This window comes from Nyctereutes procyonoides, unplaced genomic scaffold (assembly GCF_905146905.1).
Source record: "Nyctereutes procyonoides isolate TBG_1078 unplaced genomic scaffold, NYPRO_anot_genome, whole genome shotgun sequence".
Lineage (NCBI taxonomy): Eukaryota > Metazoa > Chordata > Mammalia > Carnivora > Canidae > Nyctereutes > Nyctereutes procyonoides.
The window spans coordinates 73,014,594-73,035,370 of NW_026575052.1; the positions used below are offsets into that span (position 1 = coordinate 73,014,594).

The 20,777-nt window shown below is 37.5% G+C and overlaps 1 protein-coding gene across 9 annotated transcripts in view; it reads left to right on the top strand.

The window, feature by feature from the left end:
• The window catches only part of NEBL (nebulette), a 344,980-nt gene extending 325,404 nt beyond the window's left edge, over positions 1 to 19,576 (top strand). For all 9 annotated transcript variants that reach the window (XM_055331427.1, XM_055331428.1, XM_055331424.1 and 6 more), the window contains 2 exons: positions 12,435 to 12,541; positions 14,201 to 19,576. In XM_055331427.1, coding sequence (XP_055187402.1) covers positions 12,435 to 12,541; positions 14,201 to 14,377 — 284 coding nt within the window. In that variant the 3' untranslated portion in view covers positions 14,378 to 19,576. The remainder of the gene's footprint in view (positions 1 to 12,434; positions 12,542 to 14,200) is intronic.
• Positions 19,577 to 20,777: the final 1,201 nt, after the last annotated feature.

The window sequence follows — 20,777 nt, forward strand, 5'->3', positions numbered from 1 at the left end:
TTGAAGTATAGTTGATATGCAAAATTTGTACTAGTTAATGTCTAAGTTTTGATGAGTTTGCACATATGTATATACCCATGATACCATCACTACAAGCAAGGTACAAAACATATCCACCACCTTTAAAACTTTCCTTTTGTGTGTGTGTGTGTGTGTGTGTGTGTGTGTGTGTGATAAGAACACTTACCATGAGAGCTATTCTCTTAACATATTTTACAGTACATAGTACTGCATTGTTATCTATAGGTACTATGTTGTACAGCAGATCTCTTAGAACTCATTCATTTTGCATAATTGAAGCTTTATACCCACTGAGCAACAATTTCCCATTTTCTTCTCCTGTCCTTGGCAACTGCCATTCTGTTCTCTGCTCTGTGAGTCTGACTATTTGAGACACCTCGTATTAGTAGAATCATGCAGTATTTGTCCTTCTATCATTGGCTTATTTTACTTAGTCCTCTAGGTTCATCCATGTTGTCACAAATGCTCCACAAAAAAATGGAATTCACCATTCCAAAAATGGTGAATGGAAGGAGACAAAGTGCAAGGATAAGTCATCACATTCCTAGACATAGTGAAGACCACAGAATGTGCCCTCAGTTCCAAGGGATGACAGCCATCAATAAAATTTCAATTTGCCATTAAATTGAGAACAGAAATATCAAATGCAGGCACAATAATAAACTATTAATATATTTTGAAAGTGATGGATATGCATTCAACCAGCAGTGTTTTGAAATCTTTAATATGAACAGTGTTCATAGAATCACAATTCTTTGCTTAGCAATCCTTTGCATTATTTTTTCTGTTGATTCTCTTTGCCCATTGAGGATTTATGTTTGAAAGTGATGGATATGCATCCAACAGCAGTGTTTTGAAATCTTTAATATGAATAGTGTCCATAGAATCACAATTCTTTGCTCAGTAATCCTTTGCATTATTTTTTCTGTTAATTCTCTTTGCCCGTGGAGGATTTATGTTTTATGGTTTACAGATGGCATTCTGATCCAAATTCAGCATTACTGGTTTTAATGGTGAGCATAGTTTTAAAATTAGATAATCGGGACAACCAACAAGAAAATACATTCCTGATTTTGAACTCTTCACCTTCATTTAATATAATTGTGCCAGTATTTCTATTGGAGTCACTACTTCTGTTTTCTGATTACTGATTGGCAACCGCAACCCTCTGAAAAAAACTGAGCTCCTTTACAGGCCAACTTCTGCAAAGAAAATACCTACAACAAGAAACTTTCAGTTGTATTATTTTCCTGCTGTATTCGAGTGTTGTTTCCAATCTGAATTTGAAAATGTACAATACTCATCAAAAAATGATGTTTTAGTGCCTGCTCTTAAGTGTAGGAAGATTTAAAGAATTGATGTTGAGATAATTCTGTGATAAATTTCCCATATAAATTTCTGTGATGAAACTAGACTATAGGAAAATAAACGAGTTTTTTATAATGTAAAATTTTATTGTTGGGGATTACATGATCATCTTTGGCCATCTAGCTAGTACTCTTCACCTGTTAAAAAAAGCACACACTGTTAGAAACCTTTAGTTAGTTCTGTTGCACTCCCAAGGGAAAGGTTCAGGATTCTGATTGAACTTGAAGTCCTTAGAGAAACTCATATTCCTGATATCATTAGACTGAGAATGAAAGAAACGTTGCAAGTTTCCTTTCCTGAGTGTGAAGTTGGGAAAAGGATCAAATACTAATGACTAGCATTTGTTCCAAGATGCACATGTGTCTTTCATTGATATGCCAAAATTAAATCAAAGGGTTCCATATGTGTATGAAGGAGAAACATCTGACACTTCGAGTAGCAAACAATAAAACATTAAAAATATATTTCCTGTGAAGCAGAGTTGATTGGGGAAAAGAGAAGATTTGATCAGTGGGAAGGAGATAGATGTGGCATATGCGTCGAGGGGGAAAACTTTGGAAGAGCTTTGTAAGGTAAAGTGATGCACATGGAGAGGGAGAGAGTAGATTTTCCATCTTGTTGAACATTAGTAATGAAAATGGAAACAGTCAGTTTTGGTATTTATGGATCAGATTTTATGTCCAAATTGGATAATAGACCAAGTATACATACATATTTACGTGTCTGTCTTAGATATAAAACATCATAATGTTACCTTTGTAGTCATGAATTTCCTTGCTCTCCCCGACTTCCTATTTCATCCAGGTGCCCCACATCCTCCTGCCCCAAGCCTCAGGCTAGTAGGTCATGGGGATTGGATCCTGAGTTTTATAGGAACTACTTAAAATTTCCACAGGCTGATGCAGCTGGGGGATGTATTGAGTTTCTGCATTTTGTTTGGTCATTATCTTCTGTTTCCGGAGCTCTTTGTTGTGTGATTCTCCTCTTGTGGCCAGATCTTGTGGCCCAGATCCCTAGGGCCTAATCTTGTTCCAAACATATTTCCGGTCCGCCCATGCCACATTTTTTTCAGACATTCTGGTTTTTGATCTTTATCGTAAGATTTCCCCGATGCATGTGTACTGAACTGATTTACTAGTCTGTCAGACACCTAGATCCTGTCTACGAGTCTTTAACCAATGACCTGTTGTTCATCTCCCTACCTGACTGTGACTCTTACACCTGCCTGTTTCTTCAGCCCCAGCCTCTCATCTTAAACTGAAGCTTGGGCTCTGGAAGACCCAGAGAATCCTTTATAGTCCTTTCCCCACATTTTCCTATCTTCAAATCATGTCAGGGACACATTGCTTCAGTTTCATATATGTCTGGTGGTTGAAAAAAAGTATACTCGCTCGTTCAGAAGTGTTACCATTATTGAGATGTGTCTGTATATGATATTTACTGTGGCTTGTTGCTAAAGTCATCTAATGTAAAACCGTATTTGAAAACTACTTGTGGATTGGTGGTATTTCCTAAGAGCCAATATTTGAATTGATTAGTGCAGAAATAAACCAAACACATAATCTGTTTTTTAACTCTTTAAAAATGTTAGGAAAAAATGTTATGTATATTTATCCAATAAGTATTTCTAAAATATCCTCTATGATAGCATAATGAGTCTTTCATTGTACTTGAATAATGTATCTTTCTGCATGAGATTGACTTACACAATATTGGTGGGAATGTTCACTGAGGAAAATTGGGATTTGCTATGAACTAACTTTTAAGTCATGGCATAATTTGTGTCCAAAAGCTAGATTCAGTGCTATGGTTTACCTAAGTGGAAACAGCATCCTCATGTCCCTGTTCCCCTTAGGTTCTTTATTGCTTTCATCTTATCAAAGAACTGCCTCACATTACATATTTCTTGTCAAAAAATGACACACACACACACACACATACACATCTCCAAACTGTGCATTCCTTTATTTTCATTTTTTTAAAAAGATTTTATTTATTCATGAGATACAGAGAGAGAGGCAGAGACACAGGCAGAGGGAGAAGCAGGCTCCACGCAGGGAGCCCGACGCAGGACTTGATCCCAGGTCTCCAGGATCATGCCCTGGGCCAAAGGCGGCACTAAACCTCTGAGCCACGGGGGCTTCCCCCCTTTATTTTCATTTTTTTGCTTTATTTTAGATATGGCATGCATGTGCATGGGTAGATACAGATATACACCTCATGGATTTTGTGCCATGAGAACATTATTAAAGACTCTGTAATTTGGGGAGAAAATTATTTCCTTTTTCTTCAGTGACAATCCTGCTTATATCTGTGGTTTTGTGTTACAGTTACAAGTTGAGGAGTTTATTCTGGATCGGGTAGCTAAAAATGAGAAACAAATCTGAGAAAAATAATATACAAGTTGATATTTAAATCTCAGTGTAAGAGTAAATTGGCTAGATTATTCTGAGGCAAAATAGTAGATATTCTTAACTCTAAATCTCTCTAGTTCTGTTCAAACCACAGTATGTCTTGGTTCAGTTCTGCCAGAGAACATTCACGGACTTATTTTTTCTAGATGAAAACCAGTTAACTTTGAAATCAAAACATACTGCTTCTCTGGGCTCGTAAGACTAAGTTTAACTGGCTGATAATTTAAAAAATAACGAATTTTGTCTTCTTTTTTTCAATATTTAGGAACAGCAGAACCTCAAAACAGTATTTTAGAAATTTTTACTTGGGGCAGCTAAGCCAAATATGTAAATGAAATGGTCAGTTTAATTTTACATATGCATAATTTTAAAAAGTACATAATGTAGACGTTTCCTTTTACAGTTAATAGGTAATTATGAATCTTTAAATTTCCAATTTATATTTGAATAAAGCAACATTATAAATCTATTATTATTTTTTTAATTTTTATTTATTTATGATAGTCACACACACAGAGAGAGAGAGAGAGGCTGAGACATACGCAGAGGGAGAAGCAGGCTCCATGCACTGAGAGCCCGACGTGGGATTCGATCCCGGGTCTCCAGGATCGCGCCCTGGGCCAAAGGCAGGCGCCAAACCGCTGTGCCACCCAGGGATCCCTATAAATCTATTATTTAAATTTAGAGAGGAAATGGTTAAACACTGTTCTGGACTTAATTATATTTGCAACTATATTCTTAGCATGTCTGTAGAGCTTGTCACTCTTCTGATGCTGACTGGAAGTCACATTTTGCAAGCAGTGTCCTACAGAAGGATTTTGCAAATCATCAGGTGGCTTCATGATGGGGGTCTCCCTTGCTCAGTGGGAGAGTGGTTGACGTCTTATTAGGAAATGTGGCTTGAACACGGACTTGAAACTATTCATACAGGATAAGGTGACTGAGTGACAATTGCCCTGGGTAAAATAGGCTACTAGTGACAAAGAAAAGAAGAAACAAAGATCTCACACACACACACACACACACACACACACACACACAGTCCAGAGACTTATCAGATGCCAAAATGACCCTTAAAAGAAATGTGAAAGCCATTACTTCAGAAACAATGCTATTCTCTATGATTTGAGCTGGCTTTTCCAAAAGTGAATGATCCTCTTCATTCTCAATAATTACAATTATTCTCATTGTAATTTCTTCCAGAGATGTCCTAGCACACCTCATCAGCCACAATTCACCTGAACTTCTTGTGGCATTTAGACCCCACAGAAGGGTACCACAGAGAAGTCAGTGAGAGCACGAGTCACCCCTGTGAGCAGAACAAAACTGATCCACACATCTCTCCATGCATTAAACCTCTTTTTCTCTGGCCTTTCCCTTCCTCTCACTCCTATTTGCCCGTCGCAGGTGCACGGTCAACTGCAGGTCTTCCAGCTTCACATTAAGCCCTCAGTACTAGAAGCTACTCTGCTCTCCAGACCACAGAGCCCTCTTTCACATTTCTGACTTCACAGTGTTTATTTGCAAATTGATCTTATGCTGTCTTGTCATTTCTTTTTTTATTTTATTTTATTTTATTTATTTTTTTTTTGTCTTGTCATTTCTTCCATATCATTTTGGTGTCATATAGTCAAGCATTTGGGTTCTAGAGTCAAACCGTTGGCATTTAAATACGAACTCCACGTGCCTGTGATATTCTGTACCAAGTTACTGAATCTCTGTAACCCTCAGATTCTCCATCTGTAAAATGGGCACTTTGCCATCTGTAAAGTGGTGACGATTTTACCAGCTGATGCATGTGACATGCACACGCACAGGACTGGCACGTTGTAAGTAGGGGGACGAGCCATGCCGATTGGCCTGAGACCCAGGAGGTGCCTGGGGAGAACTTTCTCTGCTGCAACTGAGGGAGTCCTGAGCAAACCGAAGCAGTCTTCTTACTTGTAAGCATTTCATTTATTCACATTTTATTATATGCATATTTTTATATTCCTTGGGAAGCAGAGCCCTATGATAACATCTTTCCCCCCATCAAGTTTCACAGGGAAACATACCCAGGTAATTAAAGATTTTCACACATATTGAATTTTCCAAAAGGAGGTTTGTAATACCTTTGAGTGATAACACTTATCTAAGAATAGAAAATTAAAGATGGCACTGGAGTCTAGAAGGAAAAAATTGGTAGGGACCTAGCCTTGGCTTGAGGGATAATTTTTGAATCTGTAAAGACATTTATTTTGGCTGCATGCCCCACCTCCCTTCCCTCTGAGATGGTAACCCGGTCCTGTTCTGGTCAGCCCCCAGGAAGTGGGGTTGGCCTCCCTGGTTTGCCATTCCTGGGGGTTCCTCCTGGTGCCTCCCTTACCATAAGTGCTGCATGTTAGCAGCTGAATTACTCTCCTGTCAGCTTCTTCTTGCTCAGATTTCCTCCCACAATCCCTGGTTGCTTCTTGAGGCTGGGCTTAAACCTTTACCTCCACAACTACAACAAGTCATGGGGGAGATAGGTGTTTTAGCTCATTCCTGCAGCTGTAACAATACCATAGACTGGATAGCTTACAAACAACAGAAATTTATTTCTCACAGTTCTGGAAGCTGGAAGCCGGAGATCAGGATGCCAGCACCGTCTGGTGAGGGTCCTCTTCCTAGGTTGCAGAACGCTGTCTTGTGCCCTCACATGATGGAAAGAGACCTAGCTAGCTACCAGGAGGGCACTAATTCCATTCATAAAGCTCCACTCTCATGACCTAATCACCTCCCAAGGCCACACCTCCCAATACCATCAGCCTGGGGGTTTGGATTTCAGCATATGGATTTTAGAGGCGGGGAACACAAATATTCAGTCCATTTCAGGGGGAGAGAGGGAATTTGGGAATGGCATATGCATAGGGTCACATGAACCTCTAAATTTGTGTTGGGTTGGGAAGATGGAAGCTGATGGTTGTAGCTCAGTGGTTCTTCACCATGGAGGCCCATTTAAATCACTTGGAAGCCTTAACTAATAAGACACCAATGTTCAGTGCCTTCTGCTGCCACCCTGGAGATTCTGATTTAATTGATCTGGGGCACCTAGACATGACATGGTTTTAAAAGATCCCAGGCGAGTTCCATATGCAACCACAGTGAAAACTCACCAAGTAACTGACTCTCCCTCTGTCTCATTTCCCATTTCCTTCCCCTACATTCTGGCCCCTGCGAGAGCTGGAAATTTAACACATGAAGTAGTAATGATCGCTTTTATTTTTACATATGATTTCCAAAGTTTGAACCCTTGTTTTATATCGCAGTGATGATTATGCATGTCTTTAAAACTTGGTGGTTTCAACTCAACTGTAGATTATCTCATTTTTATGTTAAAGTCTGTTTATTCATAGTTTATTATGCAGCAAGCCAGTTTCTTAGGCACTTGTCTCTTCACAGCTTATAATTAAAAACCAACAAACTAAAACCTGGAGGCAATCTGGCTTGTTTCTGTCTGCTGTGGAGAAGGAGAATTTTCTGTAGTGCTCAGAATTCTATCAGATTAAAAAAAAAATCATCTTGCTGCTAGATTCAGCATAAGTGTGGATTTAGCACTCACTTGGGGCCACATCATGGACCTATTTTATGACCGATGAATTCAACCACCTTGCTCGTGGCCTAGATGAGATTAAGGGTTTAGCTTGCTATTTAATATTTACCTCAAAACCGGTGTCTCTTCATACTTTCTCAATTATAGTCATATCTTCATTCATTTTTAGCAATTCACCTGTGATTGTCCAAATTGATATTTTTTGTCCTAAAAAAACAAAAAACAAAAGAACCCCACAACTCATTAACTTCTTTGACACACAGTAGCTGATAAAACTGTAGTCAACTCTTAAGAAAATATGACAGTAATGTCATTGCATCATATATTCTTTATTGGAAAGCTTCTGAAGGGTAATTTTTCTCTTGTCCTGATTTTTTTTTTTAAAGTAAGCCTATGAGAGAAACTCCCAAATTATTTTCTCTGTATTACATTTATAGTTAGCCAATTGTTACAGACTGAATGCTTGTGTCCCTCTCAAATTCACATGTCAAACTCCTAACCCCCAGTGTGATGGTATTGGGATTGTGTGGCCTTTGTGAGGTGAGGTTCAAGAGGGTGGATTTAGTGCCCTTATAAGAGACATCCTAGAGAGCTCCCTCATCCCTGGCTGCCATTTAAGGACTCAGGAAAAGGAAGCAGTGTATCAATGAACCAGGAAAGGGATCCTCATCAGACACCGAATCTGCCAGCGTCTTGACCTTGGACTTCCTAGTCTCCAGAGAGCAAGAAATAATTTGTTGTTTAAGCCACCCAGTCTATGGTATTTTTTTATACCAACCCTAATGGGCTAAGACATCAATAAGACAACTTTTATTTTTATTTTTGCACTTGGCTATCTACTATTATGTTACTCTCATTGCAAGAGTTTCAAAGCCTCCACCTCATCTTTCAGGCTATCAGATCTTTGTCATGGTGTTACTATGCAGAGGCCATTGTTCTGCTGCCTTCCTGCTTAACCTTCCAGCCTCTGTATTTTCTTCTCTAATGTGGGATTGATACTTATTTTAGAGAATTTTTCTGACAACTACCTGGCAACATGGAAAGCACCATGCATACCAAAGACACTTCCATAATCCTCCTCTTTTACGTAAAAGGGCACCTCCCACGGTGGGCTGGCTTCTTTTTGATTATTTTTCTCCTCTTATTATTGTGGGTGCATAGCTTTAGTTCATAACCTCTATCATGCAAGTGTACACATATTTCCTTATTTTTCCAGTTTCAGATTTATGAAGCCTCCAAAAAATGTTTCTTCTTCCATTTTCACCTTCTGTTTTATGATCTTCATGTCTACATACTTCTCTGTCTTGGTTTTATCTCCTTCCATTGAAAGGAGAACATTAAATAGAAAATATCAGTATTGGCTGTTCATGGGAGAACTTTATGATGCACTAAAAGAGAGATTTTGGTTTTGTAAATACAATGGGAGAGCCTGAAATCCTCAGGGTTTTAGTGAGTTTCCACATCTCTGGTCAATATAGCTTACCAATGTGAAATGAAAATTGAGTCACACTTGTGTGTTTTATTGTTGTCTTAGGGTAATGTCTATTTTTTTTTTCAATTTTTAAAACTTTTTTTTGGAGAGAAAGTGAGCGAGCATGTGCAAACAGGTAGCAGGAGCACCAAGGGAGAGGAAAGCGAGAAGAATCTCAGATAGGCTCCAAGCTCAGCATGGAGCCTCAGCATGGGGTTCTATCTCATGACCACGAGATCATGACATGAGCTGAAACCTGAGCTTAACTAACTGAGCCACTCAGGTGCCCTGAAAGCTATTGTTTTATGACTTTTATGCTATTGCATTAAAAAACTCTCAATCTCAAGACTCTTGTATTGGAAGACCATCATGGAACCATCATCCATCTGTATCAGTGCTGGTGGAATCTGACCACTGGTTCAAGGAAGAGGGACACTGTGTTTTTCTCTGATAAGAAGTCCTTGTTTGTTGCAAAATTAGCTTAACGTCTTGCTTTTGCAAAGCCTTTTGAGTTCTCTATTTTTGTGGAAGAAATGTCATACTCACATGGAATAACAATCTTTCTCCCAAATTCTTAATAAACCCAATTTCCAAAGCCATTGTTTTAAATTTCCTATGCTTATTTTACCTTAACAAAGAAATCATGTAGCAGAACAATAATAAAAAAGCAATGTCTGTGCCTCTTTTTCAAATTGGCATTTGCTTTTAGTAAGATGAGTCCTCTGGGCTCTCAGTTATGTTTTTCGTAGCTCTAATAAGAGCTTCCTAAAAACTCTTTTATTATATCAGGTATAAGGTAGATAACAAGGTTTGATAGCCCTGAAGGAACTTGCATTAGGTAATGCAGCTGGAGAGAGAAATGGAAATAATCAATAAAGACATGAAAAGAAACCATAAGAACAAGATAGATTATATTTATCCCAAGGTTCCTCCTTCTAAACTCTCCCCTGCTCTCTCTCCAACCTACACAGATTTAGGGCAAATACATCACTTTTTTTTTTCCTGCTGTATTTGACAATAGCTACAAGTTCTCTTTGAAGGTCAGATTTGAGCAGTTAAACAGGTGTGAATATACTTGGTTTCTGAAGGCCACAATTAGAGAACGCTGTTCAACAACATTCTCGAATTGTCAGTCTTGGGATTATGACCTACAGACTATGTACATGTAAATGGATCACAGCATATGAGAGAGCATGTCTAAAAATAGTTTTCATTGTCTTTTCCTGGTAGTTTTTCAACAAAATATTTTAAGACAGCCATGCTTAACTGTATATCAAAATGTGAAGGTCACGGTTTGTTAGTGTAACAAAGGATTCAATGTTTTGTTTTTTTTTAATTTTAGGTAGGTGTGTAGGCTTTTTTTTTTTTTTAAGATTTTTAAATTATTTTTTCATGAGAGACACAGAGAGGCAGAGACATTGGTAGAGGGAAAAGCAGGCTCCCTGCGAGGAGCCCGATGTGGGATTTGATCCCAGGACCCTGGGATCATGACCTGAGCCAAAGGCAGATGCTCAACCACTGAGCCACCCAGGTGCCCATGTTTGGGGTCTTTAAATTTAACCGTTAGAATTTACAAATAGATTAAAATAATAATTAATGAAGAAATGAATTGTTTACAAATAAAATAATAGTTAATGAAGCAATGAGTTGTGTACATGGCTGAAGAAAACCAGTTCAGGGCTGCCAGTCTGGGGTGCGCAATTGATGTCCTTGACTTACATATTTAACTGGAAATGCCCTAAGTATTCAGAGCCATTTCTTCAGCTGGGTAAAGGGCAGATGTCCAGGGCCATTATTGCTCGAGGAGGGCAATCGTTTTTGTCACCCCTCTTCTTTGATCCCTGGCATGCCTTGAGCATAGTGGACAGTGACAGTTGTTAAAATTTATGGAGGCTTACTAAGCGACAGGCAATGTAGTAAGGCCTGTGCACACATTAACTCACTCAGTCAATATTTGTTGAGAATGGAGGGGGGGAGAAGTGAATGGTCCATGCTCCCAACACACAGAAAAGGCTCTTTTCCTCAGCTAATTAAGTGGGCTTAGATATTTTTAGGGATTTCATTATTTTCTCTTCATCAGTGAATTTTGACAATATTCCTGACGTCTCTTGACATTAAATATTTAAATTGGGTTGATAATGTTAAAAAGTGCTATTTTCTGAAGTATTTGATATTTAATGCTTTGATAACTTTAAAATGTACTACAATCCCAGTAAAAGTCTTGTCTATTTCTCTTTGATGCTGAATCTAAGACATTAAATAAACACGACTGTAACAACATTGCAATATGAATTAATTCAAGAACTTTTAAAAAATTCTCACTCAACCGAATATCATTATTACTTGAAGAACACATTTATGATTTGTAGTTTTCTGATGATTAAACGTCTTTAAAACTTGGTGTTCTCATATATCATTAGAATGAACATACCACTTATAAAATACTAATTATTCACAGTACCCAAGAATTATTCTTTTATTATAAAAACTGTCCTAAATAAATGAAACCTAGATTAATTACATACTCAATCTGATTGAACAAAACTGGCAACCTATTATGGATTTTTTTTAGCAATTATATCATATAAATTTTACTAATTATTATATGACTATTCAAAACACAATGAAGGGCATATTACTAAAATCCTCTCATTCATAGCCAGCCCCATGCTTCTGGTTATAAGTACTTAAATATACATAGGGAGAAACACTCACTCAAGCATACATCTACTGATTTTGTAGGTTTTTTTTTTTTTTTATCTAGTTTCTATGTTGGTTTCTCTAGAATTAAGTGTTCTTCAAAACAGGAACTTTGTCATTTGAATGTCCTAATTAATGGTGAGAACAGCAAAAAAGTGAGTGAATGCTATTATGATACAATTTTCTTTCTTTTTTTTATGTAGAAAGACGTTTATGAAATTATGTGGTTTGGTTTGCTAGGCTTTTGTAACATATTCAGATGACTTAGTCTTGACTTAACAACCAAGATAAAATTGGCAATTTATATATTCTAAATAAAATCTTTTAAGGGTATAGACTCATTATCAACTGCTAAACAAACATATGGTGTTAACCATATGCTATATTTGTCATTTTTGTAAAGGTATTATTCAGTTGGATGTCTTGAAATATTGAGAGCATCTGTTATATAAGTATTTGGTAAAAACATGTATACTTTGTCATTGGTTTGACAATCCAATTAAATTTTTAAAAAATTTCTTGCTTTTATTTTGGAAAATGTCTAAGGGGATTACATAGCCAAGTAGAAGTGTGATTTTGTTAAAAGGTTATGGGAAATTTTTGTTTTGTACTTGTGTCATTTGAACAGAGCCTCTGCAGTAGAGTAATACAAATATTTCTAATATATTTTAACTGCATGTTAAACTGATTGCCTATATATGTCATTAAATGCTGAAATTTATACTAACCAAGAGACCACGTATAACATCACTATCTAAATTTCACATGACACTGAACATGGCATTTTGTTTCAGAAGAGGGTAGCAGAGCATGAAGTCCTTTGAGGGCTCAGGAGGGCTATTTTGAGTCTCATTTTGAGGAATCTTTGTGTGTCTATGCTCATGTGCAGCCCCTGTCCTTCCCGGAGCCTACCAGCAAAGCCATTCCCAAGGCTATGGGTACATGCACCAGACCAGCCTCTCATCCATGAGGTCAATGCAGCACTCACCAAATCTAGTAAGTATCAATTTGAAGTGTTTCTTCTTCCCTGCTCTTCCCATTTTATCTCCAGAAGAGAAATCCAAGTGGAATATAGTTGCATTGAATAGTGCCCATTTTCACGTGAAGGATAAATGACAACGTGGATCTTTGTATCCTTTCAAAGAAAACGAAAAGTTTATGGAGGTAAACCACTGAGAAAGGAAGGCACGCTGTGGAAACATGTAAACAGTAAAACATACAAAGACTCTCCCAGAACAATATCCTTGTTGTTATTTCATGATTGGTCTTAGCCAACTGTGATCTTCCTTCAAGTCTATAAAGCACAAATACGTTAGCCTGAGCACTGAGAAATGAGCAGTCCTTCTAAGCAGTTGGAAGTTATCTTTAAGCTCTCTAAAGTTCTTTTTGCCTCATGTAGTTTCCTCAGCCCATGAATTCGCTTAATTTTGAGATTGTCTGATGTTAATATTAGCAAAATTCTTGGTCTTTAATAAAGACAAGTATGGTAAAACTCAATTTACATCCTGTCTATAAACCCTTTGTCTGACATGTGATGTGCAAATACCTCCTTCCATTTGGCAGGTTCATTTTGTTAATGGTTTCCTTTGCTGCACAGAAACTTTTCAGTTTGATGTGGTTTCACATGGTTATTTTTGCTTTTGGTGTCAAATCCAAGTGATCGTTTCCAAGACCAGTGTTTCAAGGAGCTTACTGCCTATGGTTTTGTTTTGTTTTTTTTTCTAGAAGTTTTATTTTTTTAGATCTAACATTCAAGTCTTTAATGTATTTTGAGTTAATTTTTGTATGTGGTGTAAGAAGGTGGTCCAGTTTCATTCTTTTGCATGTGGCTGTCCACTTTTTCCAGCACCACTTATTGAAGAGACTGTCCTTTCCCCACTCTGTATTCTTGGCTCCTTCCTCATATACTAATTGACCAAATCTGCATGGGTTTATTGCTGAGGTCTCTGTTCTGTTTTCATTGATCTATGTTTTTATGTCAATACCATAGTGTTTTGATTACTAAAGCTTGTAACATAGTTTGAAGTCAGGAAGTGAATAATTTCCTTATTATAACAAGGATTTCGTTATGTATACCTCAATATTCAGAACATTTACATACTAAATGTCTATCCCTGTGATTCAGAAACCTGCAAAATAAGTCTATTAGCTAGTTTTCTTTTTTAAGATATATTTTTAAGAGGAAGCAAAAATTCTTTGTACTATTTAGGGAAAATTCATTTCCTCTGCTTGGGGCCTGGGGTAGTGACCTGACACTGACTTGGCTCTTTTTGCCCCTAGGGCAGTTTTTGTTCTCTGAAGAGTGTGGAATAAGGGGAGAATCTACATAATCTAAGGTCTCTGGGGTTATCAGAAGCTGAGGGAAATCGGTTTTACTGCTTCAGAGCTTACTTTTTGATGGACTAGTCATTGTATCTAGAGGCTTCCTAGATCCCTATCCTGGGCCCCCAAACACTAGCCTTTTTGCTAGTCTTAAGATGGACGCTGCTGGCATAGATGGTCAGCTCTGGTTTGCAGATCTCCAGAAATAAGTCCACTGGGGAACATTCCTCATAGTTAGTTTGTCATCTGTGAGCTGGTTTGTCATGATGGGCGTTTGTAGTTGTAAAATATTTTGTATCCATTGTGTGACTCTCCCCCTCCTTTCCTTTTCAGAGGACCTACCGAGCCATGTACGATTACAGCGCCCAGGACGAAGACGAGGTCTCCTTCCGGGACGGCGACTACATTGTCAACGTGCAGCCTATCGACGACGGCTGGATGTACGGCACAGTGCAGAGAACTGGCAAAACAGGGATGCTCCCGGCGAATTACATTGAGTTTGTTAATTAAGTCTTTCTCCTTGTCTTTGAGCTTTATTCTAATGTATACTAAACCCAACCTTTTTAAAAGATAGAAGATACTTTTAAGACAACTTGGCAGTTATTTTACAATAATCTATCTTTCCTTTGACAATGACACACACACAGCAGGAAGAAAGAATGGCTTCTGGGCTCAGCACAGCAGCATTTTCAGGAGTTCCTGTAAACAAAATCCTTAGGTCCCGGGCCTGGTGCTGCTAAACGGGTTAATGGTTTCCTTGGATTGGCCAATGCACACTTCTGGGAAATGTATTTTTGTAGCCTTTCATAGAGATGTTGATCGTCCCTTAAATGTAACAAGTCTGTGAAACCTCTTAGCTGTCACTTTGGAATCACCAGAAGCCAGTTCTCTTAATTCAGTAACACAGCCAATAATTTAAAAACCATTTAGCTTTTGAGTCATTAGGGAATTTCCAATTCAAGTGAAAATTGCCCTAATGTAATAAACGTCAAGAGCGGCAGAATGACAGTTTGGTTAAAATCATATTGACTGCTGGCCTTCAGGACCTAGAAACTTCTCTCTAACAAAGACATTTCCTTGTTCCCTAGACTGACTTGGGTCTATTTATTTCTCATTTGTACCAAGGTGTATCCTCATCTCCATTTATATTCTGTGGGCCCAAGTCTACGCTTGACTCCATAGAATGTCAGGACCAAATAACGTCACAGCTACACGGCAAAGGGCAAAGTTTCAGGTCATCTCTATTATTTCCCTAAGAGCTTTTACCCTGTTGCATGTCACGTAGGTTCAAGCTTCTGTAACATAGGCAGCTGCACTGCCCATCCATCTCTGTTAATAGAGCAAAAAGTGCGGCTGATAACCTAACAACCCTTTCAGAGCTCTAGTCGCCAGCTCATCAGAAAACCATATTTTGAAAAGTTGCTTGAGATTCTCCTGCTGCCTTGCACTCTAGTTTCGAAGGATTCACACCTTTAGGAAATAGACGTCTACTCTAGCAATTAAGTGACTTAGGTGTTTACTGAGCAGCTTTCATTAACTTAATGCCGCTGTTGATTCAAAAGTAAAGAAAACTTACTAGGAGCCAGTGACTACAAAGTGTAGGAGAGACAACCAGTGAACAAAATGTCACCCACTCCACATGGAGACGATTGGGTTTTTTATTTAAGAAAATGTTATTCACATCCAGGAATGGAAATCTAGCCACTGAAACTAGTTAATGAAAAGACTTCTTTTCCTTTCTTCTGGTTCTTACTTTCTAAACCATATGCAGGGTGGGGGGAAGATGAAGATGCCAGCAGAGATTTTAAGTCTAGGCCCAAGAGGTTGTTCACGCAAAAAGAAGTTGTTGTCCTATCTTGAATTTCAAATATGAGACCTTGCAGGCTCTGCCTGGATTTACAGCCATGCTGCAGCCCTTGCTGACGGGTGGTGAAGACTGGCCTGTAGTCCATAGTCAGGATCACTGGAGAATTAACATCCATCATCGAAGTGACTCTGTGTTTTTCTGATGTATTTGGACCTGCTACCAGTATTCTGGTAGTATTCATGTAGGGCCTGACTCTAGAGTGATGAAGCTGTAAAAGCAAAGTTACAAAAATGTGATAAAATGTATAGACCTTGGGGATATATCCCTTATATAATATATGCAAAGAAATGAACAAAACATCTTGTAAAATACCTTTTATAGAAGTGTTCAGGAGTTCAAAAACAAATGCTCATTCATTTACACTTAGGAAAAGTTAGCACATACTTTTGAAAATCTGGAGTTTCATTTTATCTGACTAAAAGAGCAAATAAGCTTTATTATACTCAAGCTGCGTCTATAGGACACTCACATAAAAAGAGAAGAGAAAAATTCAGGTAAAAAACTAGAGAGTTTTCTGAGGGGATTTGACAGATCCCTACATACCCAGCTGGACTGATTTTCTCGTATTGAAATGGCCAGTCATGATTAAATTAACCCCATATCTGTTTTGATGTCTTGTACACAAACCAACAAAGACAAGATGAATTTATGACCTTCTTGCAAAAAAACCTTCTGTGCATTAAAAGTGGGGGCAATAAACTTGCTCAATTTTATTATGTCTCTAAGTAAATATTTACGTTTCACTCAAACCCCTTCTTGTGACTATGAAAAGCTGTAGTTGTTGATTAAATTTGCAGACTATATGTAGGACAGGTACAATGTTTTTGAGAAATAGCACATTTATGGGAGGCCCAGAGGAAACAGATTTGAAATGATGTTTTTAATCGGGAAAAGTACCATAAAGTAGCAGCTTGTTGCTCCCTTGTCTTTCTCATCCACTAATTTCAAAATCAGATTCCTGGAATGTAGAAGTCAATAATTATTGGGGGAATAATCCTAAAATGTTAAGCTTCACATAATGTTTGCATAGCGAGATGATTCTGCTTCCAGCCTCTAGGAATTCAGGTCTGCTTAGAATTTAACTAGAGAGTAATTATTTTACAGTAAAGACTGCAGGAGAATAAGATGTCGTGTGCTCCTGACACCCACCACAACTGAGTAGCGTTGCCACTAAAGCTTGTCAGGGTATTCTAGCATCTCAGCAGAAATATAGGAAACATATATGTATAATACCAAAGTGCTATTTTTACAGTATCATTTTTCAAAATGACGTTCTTGAACAATTTTTCCACTTTGCACCCCCCCCCCCAATTTGGCGACAGGTATCTCATACATAACATTGATGGCTAAAGAAGGGTTTAAAAACATATGTCTTTTAAAAATCAAATTAAAGACTGTGAAATGTCCAAGCACAGACAACATGCACCTGATTTTCTGAATGTGATGCATTCTCCAGACTGATAAAAGCACAAGGAACAGTTTGATATGCTTTTACAAGATTCTGAAACCAAAACTGTACATGGATCATCTCTCTCTTGAGAATAGCAGAGCAACAGAATAGATATATGACTTTTGTTGTAAGTTTTTGTAGTCAACTGTTTTTACTAATTCTCGTTCTCTAGGAAAGCTTTCTACTTCTAACCTGTGGCAAAACGAACTCTTCACGTCTTCTTGTTCTTGTCTATACATCCACAGCATAGCCCAGTTTGAAATAGTTATCAGGTTGTCAGATCCCCACGCAGCCCCAACCTCTTCTCAGGCTTCCCCACCACCAGAGACCACACAGGAATTTGCAAGTGCAGTTTCTAGGGGCATCTAGTATGAACATGGATGAGATTGGACGAGCCTCTCTCACTATTAGGTTCACTGCCTGAAGGTGATGCGGATGCAGTTTTGGCAGGTTGGCCACAGTCTTTCTTTCCTTGTCCTCTCCCCTGTTGAGCTTGACAACAGTCTGGGAGGTGGGGAAACAGACTTTTCTAAAACAGTGAAGTTCAAGAGGTGCATCTGTTTTTCAGGTGTGTCCACCTCCAGTGAAATGTTTTTAATGAAAAGATAAAATGTGTGTGATCCTTTAATAACACATCCTTACATAAAGTGGATATAGTTTATACCAAAATTATAATATAGATATATTAAAAAGAAAGGTGCCTTTTGATTACCCTTGTTTATCCTCTATGGTCTTGGAAGGAAAACCGAGCCAGCAAGCTTCTTGTGTAATTCTATAGTAATATTTTATTGTACATGATTGGTATTTTTGTGGCAGGGGAATTGAGATGCTCCTGATGGATATGAGACGTGGTAGCGGATTGTATTTTACCTCCAAAGGTTGAGAACTATAGAAAATACTGACCTTTCCCATCCATTTCTGGAAAGTTCTTTGTGGATTTATATATAGTCAGGATGCATAAACATGAACTTTAGGCTTGAGACTTAAAATACCTATTGTAAGATAGAAGAATTATATTATGAGGCTGAATTCATTACACAAGATAAAATTCACTTCATAAGTTTCATTATACCTTAGCTATTCACTTCTGATAATCTGAAAGTGGCTGGAGCATGGGTGTTTTGGGTAATGAGACACGGAGGCGAGAAAGCTTTAGCTAAGTGAGAAGCTATGTAAAGTAAGTTAAGAATGCTAAAAGGAAAGTCTCTTTTTGAAGTATTCCATGCCCACTAGGGTCCTTTCCAGGCAACTGACTGTCAACTATTGATGATCAAAAAATATATATAAAGATGTTGTATGATGTTTCTATGGCCATCATTTCATGATGCTTAGGCTACTGGACTCCACCAGCCTGGAAGGATCCCTAGGGCAGATTTTTCCCCAGTTGTCCATATTACTTCTGTATAATCATGAAATTCCATATGCTTTTGCATTTGATACATGGCATCCAGTTGGCATAGTATCTGCTTCTTTGTAATCCAGTTGCTGTTAAGAATGATTGACTTTGAAGGAAAAAGAGAAAATTGCATCCTAGTGCCATTCTTCAGTGTCCACACAGTGAATGGCTGAGCATTTAGAAGCAGCACCAAGTGTGTCACAGGTGTGGTGTGGCAATGTTGGCCTCTGACCTGTGATAAAAATACAAAACTGGATCATTGCACAGCTTGGCTTCTGTTTGCTTCAAAAATGTAGAATTGTGGTTGATGATCAATTTCCAAGATTGTACTAACTTTGAGAGCGTATAGTTTAATGGAAATACTTAATGTTTTTAAGATGAAGGGGCTTATAGAATGATACAGGTTATTAATATAATTTGGCTTTTGTTATGCAAATTAACACCAGCTATTAAAATATATTTTAGTAGAAATGCTTTAATTCATGTTTTTTTTCCTCTACACTGTGAATCTTTAAGCCTTGGTGGACTAGAGCAACATCGTGCTGCCCAAAGGACTAACCTATGCAAACTAGTTCACATTTTAGTGGATGTCACAGTAATTGTGTAATAAGACATTATTTCCCCCTGCATAATGTACAGCGGCATTGAAATAAACATTAAGCCTAGCATCATGTATGTATAGTTTAGTCACTCACAGACCCTTCAAGGCTACTATAATCATTATTATTATTATTATTTGTTTAAAAACAAATCACTGATTTATCTATTAAATCTACTTGAACGATGTTGGAACAAGAATGACGGGTGGATGTGTCGGCTGTGGCTTCAATGTGGTCACTGCAAGTGTTTTCCTATGATAGAACTGTGTTCAGATGCACTCTCTTCAGGGTATTATTATTCTGTGTCTTCTTTCTGTATTTGTAAAACATTATAACGCTCTAATTTTCCTATCTCTACACATTTGGTTTGCTTAAATAAATGCAGGATATAACAAAATGGTTCTACTTCTTGGTTCTCACCTTGGTTTCTTGGAGCTTGGGTCATTGATCATGCCGGGCATGAGGTTTATCATGACAACTTATATTAAGTCAACATTGTAGGCACATGCTGGCTTCAGTGCACTTCCATTAGTGAGTCATCCAAAATGTGTCTTCCTCCCCACGATAAACTTAGTTTTTAAATGATAACAATATTATGCTTTTTCAAGCTCAGTATCTTTCTGATTTTATATCAAGGTACTATAATAATACAGCATTGTAGTTCACTTCTTTCAAGATTAAATTCCTCATATATTCTCAATAGAATTTTAATTTTCTTGTATTAGCAAGATGAAAGAAACAGCTTGGAGCAAAGAATAGAAAATGCAGAAATTGAGTACATGAAATGGGGAGATGCTCTGATTTCACAGCTAAGAACAGCTCATTTATCATAGAACATAATTGCCTTTTTCCTCCTATTTTCCTATAGTTGGAAAAAGTCCCTATTTTGACCCTACTATAAATCTGTTGAGACTAGGATCTTAGCCTTACTATATTATTCTGTAAAAGAGCCTCTTTGATGGTGCAGAAATCCTCTCAATTATAAACTGATAAACAATATGGAAGACACATTTAGAACACTTACTCACAGAATAAACATATCTTCCTGATCTGAATCTTTCTGTTTTTCATATTCTAAAAGTACAAAATGAGTATTTGCATGATATTCATCATCAATATACTGATGATATCTCAAATTACAAAACAGCTTGCTTATTTATTTATTTATTTATTTATTTATTTATTTATTTATTTAAAGAAGTTGCTCTCTTTTTGTCTCTACAAGATTTTTTTTTTCCCTCCATCATAATAAACTTCCTCCTCGGAACCCAAGCCACACAGTAATAAATAACTTTGCAGGATTTTTTTTTTCCTGAACTAAAATAATTTGGATTTAGAATATATCATGTTTATAATTTTGTTAACTTAAAAATTGTGAGGTGTCTGTTATAAGTAATTGAGACCCACATGACCACCAGAAGTCTACCAAAATAAATTTTTATAAAAATACTCCTACATAATAAATTAAAAAGTAGATAGAAGGAAAGTTTTGTTTCTTCCTTTATGTAATCTGCTTCTCCTACACAGGGAGACTGAACAAGAGTTTTGTGGTGGCAAAAAACTGGATACAGCCAAGTGTGAACTTCAACTACTTTCTG